This window comes from Brassica rapa, chromosome A02, assembly GCF_000309985.2.
Source record: "Brassica rapa cultivar Chiifu-401-42 chromosome A02, CAAS_Brap_v3.01, whole genome shotgun sequence".
In the NCBI taxonomy this organism is placed as follows: domain Eukaryota; kingdom Viridiplantae; phylum Streptophyta; class Magnoliopsida; order Brassicales; family Brassicaceae; genus Brassica; species Brassica rapa.
Genome location: NC_024796.2, coordinates 28,014,723 through 28,023,607, shown reverse-complemented (window position 1 = coordinate 28,023,607; position 8,885 = coordinate 28,014,723). Strand labels below are relative to the sequence as shown.

The window sequence follows — 8,885 nt, the reverse complement described above, 5'->3', positions numbered from 1 at the left end:
GACAATCTAGTACACCAGGTCATATAATAACTGTATGTCCACTAATTAGTTTTACGTCTTGGAACTAACTGAAGTTAATATTGAATGAATGTATATATGTTATGCATTTAACTACAAGAATGCATGATTATGAATGAATTTAGTAAGGTTTGAATAAATTGTAAAATGAGAGCCGGCCTAGTTGATAGCAGCATTGCAAATTAAATGATATAAAAAGTCTGCATATAATTTAACAAAACTCCAAATGCATGCGCGGTATGCATATATACTATCATACTCCTGGGAGAAAACACTTTATTAATGCTCAAACAAAAATGAAGTTACATCTATATCACATATGCTACAAACCTCTGTTCCTACTTCCTAGTTAGCATCGTTTATTTGTTAATAGTGATTCCGAAAAAGAAAACGATGCTAAATATTGATGAAAAAACACATTAAAAAACCAGCTAGCAATATCGGCTTAATTATCTAAACCGGTCAAAAACTCCTCATAAATCAACCGGTCCCGGCCAGAAAAAAAAAGTACCCCGGGGAAAATAGTTGTTCATTTATTGTCCTCTTCATTGGTTCGAGTGTTAATAGTATCCGATCTGATCTTCGAAGTAAGAATATCTTGAAGTAATCCATGATCTCTAATGGCAGCAGTAGTTGACGTCGAAGCTTGTGACATATCACAACCAAATCCATGGAATGATGATGACCCTGGATTTACGAAACTGCCATCAGAGGAGGAGCTTCTATTGATCATGCTTAGAGAGTTGTTGTTGTACATGATGTTGTAAGGTTGATGATGCTGAGATAGCAAGTAGCGTGGCTGAGGGATAGAGAATGACGATGATGATGACGCGGTGGTTGCACCGTGGTCGAGGATTGGTGACGTAAGCATTCCGATGTGTCCACGTGGCGTCATGGGGAAAGCATGAGTATGTTGACCTTCGTAAGTTGTCATGACGATAGAAGGATCATCGGAGGATCTCTCCACTCTCTTCTTCACTCCACAACCCACTGTGGTGCAGCGGTAATAGCTTCTGCACAATAAAATAACTTATATTAAATGATAATAAATTTACAAACCAAAAGTAGTCAATATTTTCTTATGTACTTTAAAATTTTGGAAAAAGAATAAGGAAGATATGAAGGACAGAAGATCTCGAGATCTGAGATGAAGTTTTGGAACAAGTTGAGATAGAAATCTTCCGACACAAGCAACATAAATCAAGGGAAGAAACAAAACATAGAAACCTCATGAAATGGAACAAAATAAAATATATTCTTGGAAACGAAAATTCAAACATTTTGGACCCTACAAACACGCGTATTAGGTACATATAGTCTTCTATATTATATATCATAGTGGACATGTATATAATATGAGTTAGAGTCATGTGAAATGCATATAGACTCAGCATATACACTGAATATAGGGCTACTATACATGCACATGCCCATATACATACATATATAGTGTGTTATTATTTATACGATAGGTTGAATGAACATGTATGTAACACAACATCTCGAAAATGTGATATGAAACCAAAAAATAACATGTAGATGGTGTAGATGATCCTTATGAATAAGAAAAACTGGATCTAGGGAAGTATATAAAGTATATGTAAACACAGATGCATGCAAAATGACCATGATCTACATGGATCTAGCTAGGGCTGTAATATATATGTATTCACTTATATACAGAGTAATAGATTTTACCTGGGATAAGGACTGTTTTTGACAGCTTTCTGGCCGTACTTTCTCCACCTATAACCATCGTCAAGATTATCAATATCACTCTTCGTCAGAAACGCAAACCTAGCCTCTCTTGCCTTCTTTTGTTGCTTCTTCTTCGCCTTCAACCTTCAAAACAAGATAGTTCACACAAATATTAATAAAATCCAAACATATATAAATCAATTAGTCTATAAAATGGAAGGTTAATTATTTACTTACTGTGGCTTAGTACCCTTTGGCCCATGTTGATCTCCATCTTCTTGGTCTTTAACAGTAACCTCTTTATTTATATTATCATTAGCAGCTTCGTTAGATGAAGAGGAGAATGAGGTTGCGTTTGGAGATGTCGGTGTTGTGCTCACAACTTCTGAGGACTCATCCTTTGTTGTTACAGGTTGAGACAAGGGTAAATCCGTAAAAATGTGGTTGGTGTTGTTTTGGAGAGGAAAGGCATTGAATGAAAAAGAAGATGAGTTAGAGGAGGAAGCAAACTGATGTTGGTCTTGTCGGAGCAAGTCAAGGAAAGAGTTGGGGTTATTAGAGGAGTGATCTTCGAAATAAGAATAAGCAAAAGGTGAAGATATTGGAATATCGAAGCTGCTAGAGAGATTCATGTTGTTCCCAGCTAGCTCCATCTGATGATGATCTGATGTTGTAATAAGATTCATCATGTGTGTTGATGATGATGTTGTTGTCTCTGTGTTCTTGGTGCTGTTGGGCTCCTCTTTTTGTAGTTCTTGATGATGATCCTCTTTAATCTTCTTCTCCATGTAATAGAAAAGATAGAATATATAAGAGATATACTTTATAGAAATATCATCATCTTTGTCAATCTTCTGAGACTTTATGAGGAAGAGAGAGGAGAACTTTTCTTTAGCTTTCTTGGTTGATTTGATGAAATGTTTTTGTATTTTGTAATAGTTTGTTGTGATTTGAGATGAGAAGAGAAAAGAGAGGTGTGAATATAACTTTTGTGGAGTTTGGGTTTATCTGGAAAACAGCTTGGATTTAGGAGGTTTTCCATTTTTTTTTTAATTATTATAAATGTCCTTTTCATTTACGCGGGCAAGAATATTAAATAAAGGCAATTTTAATAAAAAGGAGAAAAGCACTGGTCACCGGTAAACGCCGGTCATGGGAGGCTTACGGTTGTGAATGTTATCGGGACGGTGCCGTCCTCTGCCGAGCATTTAATTTTCGTAACTTCATTCTGTTGTTTTTTTATGCTTTATTCCCACGTTGTGTCGTGTCGTGTCTCCTAACGGCATGGTTACACGATCTGGTCTCTAATTTTACTAACTAGACTTTTTCTTGTCCAAACTCTATTCAGATATTCATTTCACTTTTTTACTATAAGTGTGAAAAAGTTAACACTTTGCAAATAATTGGTGTGTCATAAGCTGAATAAGCTATCGTTTGATTAGTTGTCCAAACTCTATTCAGATATTACATTTCACTTTTTTTACTACAAGTGTGAAAAAGTTAACACTTTGCAAATAATTGGTGTGTCATAAGCTGAATAAGCTATCGTTTGATTAGTTGTTAAAAACAGGGTCGATCCTGAGATTTTGGGGGATTTAGGCAATTTTTGTAAAAATTTCACTGAAAAAAAATTTAAAAATTTTTTTGGGCCTTTAAAAAAAATTTGGAGGCTTATGTTTATTTAATTTTTTTCAAAAAAAATTGGAGACCCTAAGCAAATGTTTCATCTAACTTTACCCAAGACCGGTTCTGATCAAAGATTTGTGACATAATTCTAAAATGCAGTAAAAATTAGATAAACGTTACATGAAATTTGTGTAGCTCTCAGTGTTGTATATTCTCTCTGTTTCAAAAAGATACATATTCTAGAAAAAAAATTGTTTCAAATGAAATTTTTTTTTGTATTTCCAGTGCACTTTTTATCAATTAATAATGACTAATTTTAAACTTCTAAAAAATTAATTGTATTTTTTGAATTTTATTTGTTTAAAATTATAAGAAATAGATAATCACAGAAAATTATGCATTTAATATTGAAATTAATATGTTTTATTAATCTGTGTGAAAAACTAAAACATGTATCATTTTGAAACGGAAGGAATATAATACATGAATAATATTAATGGAAATCTTTCATAAAAACTTTGACCAATTATTTCACTTCCTAGATAACTACTATGAAATATGAATATTCACTAAAATCTAACTCAGATCAGAGCACTAACTTTTGACCCAAAAAAAAAAAAATCAGAGTACTAACTTACTTTTTCAGATAAAGCATATGTTTTTTGGATTGTAGAAACTCTAAAACCTAAACTTTTAATTAATTTACAGTCATCTATCTTATTTACCAAAAGAAAAACTTACATTCATTTTTATGTGAATCTGAGTAGACGTCTATTACATTCGTACATGAAAAGACGTATGTCTTGGCTATGCCGGACATGCTTTCCTCCGAATTCCTCGCGGCAAGACTCATACACTAATGTGTATTCAAACGTAAACAAAGAGATACAAGGAGTGGCGCGTGGAATAAAATACGTAGACGCAGGAAATGAAAAGATGTGGACAATGTTTTTAAACCCGACCCAAACACTGAGCCGGACGATTTACCGGGTTATTGGATCACTGGATCGACCGCGCATGAACCACTGATTAATAAATGAATTAATTTTATTATATAACAATATATCAGCATGTAAATAAAAATATAGAAACTAAAGTTTTAGAAAACATTTAGAAAACTTAATTTTATTTAATATTTTCTAAATATTTTTTAAAACATAAAATAATAGTTTGGATCAATGTTTTTAAACCCGACCCGGACACTGAACCGGACGACTTACCGGATCGCTGGGTCACTGGATCGACCGCGGACGAACCGCGGGTTAATAAATGAATTAATTTTATTATATAATAATATATCAGCTATGTAAATAAAAATATAGAAACTAAAATTTCATATTTTCTAACGTTTTTATAAACATAAAAAAATAGTTTGGATATGTATATTTTTATGTTTAATAACATTTAAAAAATACTTAATTTTAATTTCTATATTTTTATTTTTATTTGATATACAAAATATCAAAAAATATTTTAGACTATTTATAATTTTGTCTAACAAGGTAAGAGTTATGACATCTAAAAAAATCAAGACATAAAATTTATAAATATTTAAATGTTTAATATGAATAATAAATTAAATTTCAAATACAGAATAAATTAAAAGTAAAAAATCATTATAATAAATTATCAAATAGTTTTGGTTCTCTCTACCATTGTTCACTTTATTTCTTCAAGTGGCATAGTGAAATCTTCATTAAAATCTAAAAATCACAAATATAAAACTGAAAAGGAAAAACCTAACTTTTTTTGTCAGTATATAACTTCTTAATTAAAAATTTAGAATATAAAACATAATCTAAAAACATAATTAAAAATTAAAAAAAGAAGTAAAAATTATTTATTGGTTCACCCAGTGGTTCAACCGGTACCGGGTTCTGGGTTTTACTGGGTTTTTGCGGGTTTTTGCGGGTTTCTAAATATTGGGTTTTTCACAAAACCCAAACCGGATTTTTTCTGGGTTGTCGGGTTTACCGGTTCAACCGCGGGTCCGGGTCGAGTTTCAAAACACTGGTTTGGATATGTATATATTTTATGTTTAAAAACATTTAGAAAATACTTAACTTTACACTACAAGAAAATGTTGATATTGCGACCGATTTTTGTGTCAAAATAATTTGTCACAATATTATGACGATTTTCTGACAAATTTGTGACAAAACTATTATGTTACAAAATAGTAACTATTTAGTCATAATATTGTAACATAATAAAAAGTAACAAAAAAATGTCATAAATAATGACAAACTAGTGACGAAAAGTTCCGTCTTACATATTGTTAGTAATTATGCGACCATAACTCAGTCACTAATTCACATATATTTGTTATAAAGTGAACGTCATCAAATTTTATGACTATTTTTGTTAAAATCAGTTTCTTTTTAATAAAACATGTAAATTTTATTCACGTGAATATAAATAGTGGAGAGTCATCGATTCTTACTCCAAAAAGTTTTTTTTCTCAGTTTCAAAAACTAAACCGTTACTTCTATTTATAAACATGAGATTAGATTCTCTATATATGATCAAATTATAAAATTTAATCAAACCATTATATCTGTGTTTCTTTTGCTAAGAATCTTAATATCATTGGTGATTGAGATTTGCTGCAAAGTATTTTAACCTTTTGTTTTTGGTAAATTGTTAAAGTATTATACCAAATTTTAAATTTTTTTACAGACAACACACAAAGAACTTGTAGCAAATGAAACATAAAGAGTTATTCTTGAATTATTTGTAGGTTCACCAAACAATATGAATTAGTTATTTTATATTTAGTATCTTTTAAAAAAAAGAAAAAAAAAATTGTTAATTTATATCATAATTTTAAAATAAATAAAAAATAATACTAGTTGCAAAAAAAAGAATTAAAAAATATTTTTTAACACCGTCATCAGAACATTAAACTCTAAACCCTTGTGTAAACATAAAATTTTGGATAAATCTTAAAACCCTAAATCTTAAAAACACTAAACCTAAAAATAAATCTTAAACCCTAAATCAAAACACTTAACCATAAACCCTGAATCTTGTGTGTTTGAAGTCGGTCATGAGGATTTGAGGTTTATAAAAAAAATTGCAAAAAGGTTTATAATAATTCATATGAAAATCATTTAATATCCTCTTTTTGTATTTTATGATCATCTCTTGTTTCTTTTCTTGGCCATATTATATATTTGACAAATCATTGTATCTAAGTTTCTTTGATTACACTAGACGTACACGTATAAGTTTATGTGCACATGTGTCTTTGCAGAGACCCCAGAAGTAATTAGCTTGAGAAAAGATCCCTCCGTTGAGAAGTAGAGGGAGTCTTACGACTCAACCAACACTCGCAAATTATTTAGTTTGGCATAAAATTTATTTTATCGTTTGTGCATTCAAAAGATCATGCCGACTATCACTTCCTAATGAGGGGGTATTTCCCTTGTCAAAATTACTCAATGTAAATAAGTAAATATTTTTGTTAAAATTAAAACACGACTTAAAATCAGGTAGTGGGTTTCTAATTTTTTTTAATCGACCGCGTTAAAAGTTTTAAGTGGAGCCATAACTTTTCACTCTAGCGCTTTAAATGTTGCCAAGTATTTCACGAACTCAATTATAACCCCAAAAAAAACACACAAGTACCTGAGGCATTTGATAACTTCTTCCCCTAACAAATCTAAAAACGAAATTATCTTTGTAGATTTCTCTCTTATTTGTTTCTTTCTCCGTCGTCTTCAGTTAGAAAGGTAATTTCTACATGATGTTGGATTTTGAGAAGTTGGTTTGAAGTTGAATTGCTAAAACTGTATCAAAGTATCGTATCCTTGCTAAAACTGTACCAACGTATCGTATCCTTATAAATTGGTTTTCTAGATGGCTCCACCAACAATAGGTGGACGCTCTTATGGGAGATCACCGAAAGCCAAAAAGACGAGTGCTAGTGCACGTGCTTCTCGATTGTCTAATCGCAATGGTTTAGATCTACATCAACATAGAGCTGGTTTATGTTCATATGCCAAAGTTCAGGATGTGCTGGTAATGTTTATATTTCCATTCTTAGTTTCTCTTGATAATTTTGTATTATTTATTTTCGATGTATTTTTTAATTGTTTGTAGGAAGCAAACAACGAAGACTTCTCTTTTATTGCTGTGATGAAGAAAACACATCAAAAACCGGACGGAACTTACGTTGATGAGCGAGCTCGATTGGTTGCAGACACTTATGAAAAGCATGTACAACAACGCCTGGGACAACTTGAATCTTCTGGTCTACAGAATGTGACACCTGAGAATCTTGATCAGTGTGAGAAAAACGAAATTTTTATCAAGGTAACATTCTAACCTTTGTGCTACTGTAATGTTTGAATAATGTTTTGTGATATATATTAATGCCAAATATTTACAGTTAGTTATATTATTGATTATTTCTCTTATTTGTCCTTAATGATAAACAATATATAATTGAAGTACGATTATAAAATAGTAGTAGTGATATGTGTTTCTTAAGTGTCAAGTCATTGTGGTTTGTTTGTTACTCACTAACTGCACCTGGATTTTTTGTGATGTACAGTGGTAAATATCATACTCATTAATTATTACAACAATTTTGCATGGCTTTAGTTTTTGTTCACACGTTTGTTATTTTTATTAGGATGCTGGAACATCTAACCAAGGACATGTCTTTGGACTTGGAGCACTACACAGTAAGGTTTTACCATCTATTGAAGCTCCATCGAATGAATCACATGCTTCTGAAGAAGTGGAAATAATAACAAAAAGATTGCAAGAGGTGGAAGCAGAGCTTAAACAGAGCTGTAAAGAGAATCTACAGTTTGAAAAAAAAAAGACTTGAAAATATGGAAAAGCTTGTTCAGTCAATCACAAGTTTGAATGTCTAGGTCTGGATCCACCACCAACACTATCCAGTTTCCATGGAATACGTTCACAACATGTTCTTAGTATCTTTTATTATGTATTTTGTTAAGGCTTTTTTCTTGTTGTTATCTTTGCAAACGTACTTTGTTCTTTGATTTGGATGCTAGTTCTTGGTGGTAATTTAACGTTTTATTATGTGTTTCATTGTATGTATTATAGATATTTGAAAAATAATTACGTAGTCACGATATATGACTAATTTGCAACAGTTTTCAGATTATTAATAATCATGAACTATAGTAGTATCAACAAAACGTCACAAATTAAAAGTTTGTGACAATATTATTACTACCTTTTGGTCACCATTCGTGACAGATTTGTGACTTTTTTTCGGCCGGGGGTTTGTGAATAATAGGTGACATAAATTTGGTAACAACTCCTAACGAATCTGTCACTAATTTTTTGTCACGGTTCGTGACGTATATGTTACATTTTAACCGTAACAAAATGTGTCATTTTTGTGACTTTTATATTTCGTCACAATTGGTAACAAATCTGCTACCGTAGTAGATCGTCACTATAAGTGTGACGATTTTGATACAAAACATGATTTGTGACCATTTTATTGTGACTTTTTTGAATTTGTCACACATTAGTCACAATAAAAAAATTGTGACGAA

General features: G+C 31.3%; 2 protein-coding genes across 3 annotated transcripts; one reads left to right on the top strand and one right to left on the bottom strand.

The window, feature by feature from the left end:
* Positions 1-280: 280 nt before the first annotated feature.
* Positions 281-4,734, bottom strand: LOC103854614 (probable WRKY transcription factor 48). The gene is made up of 3 exons (XM_009131555.3): positions 1,954-4,734; positions 1,717-1,860; positions 281-1,031 (listed from the first exon to the last, which is right to left on the bottom strand). The coding sequence occupies exons 1-3, from the start codon at positions 2,502-2,504 to the stop codon at positions 548-550; spliced, it is 1,179 nt and encodes a 392-aa protein (XP_009129803.2). The 5' UTR covers positions 2,505-4,734; the 3' UTR covers positions 281-547.
* A 653-nt stretch (positions 4,735-5,387) lies between these two features.
* LOC103854613 lies at positions 5,388-8,473 on the top strand. 2 transcript variants are annotated; one of them, XM_033284656.1, is made up of 5 exons: positions 5,388-6,787; positions 7,031-7,076; positions 7,204-7,365; positions 7,447-7,659; positions 7,982-8,473. In XM_033284656.1, exons 1-5 carry the CDS (start codon positions 6,753-6,755, stop codon positions 8,180-8,182), a joined length of 657 nt encoding a protein of 218 aa, XP_033140547.1. In that variant the 5' UTR covers positions 5,388-6,752; the 3' UTR covers positions 8,183-8,473. The 2 variants fall into 2 exon arrangements, with proteins under 2 accessions (XP_033140547.1, XP_033140548.1); XM_033284657.1 differs by lacking the exon at positions 7,031-7,076 and having other exon boundaries at positions 5,390-6,787.
* The last annotated feature ends 412 nt before the right edge of the window (positions 8,474-8,885 follow it).

Bases quoted from the DNA above. Each gene is read 5' to 3' on its own strand.
- LOC103854613 (XM_033284656.1), top strand. From the start codon at position 6,753: ATGAGGGGGTATTTCCCTTGTCAAAATTACTCAAT. The intron at 6,788-7,030 runs GTAAATAAGTAA...TTATCTTTGTAG, and splicing joins CCTTGTCAAAATTACTCAAT to ATTTCTCTCTTATTTGTTTC. The intron at 7,660-7,981 runs GTAACATTCTAA...TATTTTTATTAG, and splicing joins AAAACGAAATTTTTATCAAG to GATGCTGGAACATCTAACCA.
- LOC103854614 (XM_009131555.3), bottom strand. From the start codon at position 2,504: ATGGAGAAGAAGATTAAAGAGGATCATCATCAAGAACTACAAAAAGAG. The intron at 1,861-1,953 runs GTAAGTAAATAA...CTTGTTTTGAAG, and splicing joins CCAAAGGGTACTAAGCCACA to GTTGAAGGCGAAGAAGAAGC. The intron at 1,032-1,716 runs GTAAAATCTATT...TTTATTGTGCAG, and splicing joins AAAAACAGTCCTTATCCCAG to AAGCTATTACCGCTGCACCA.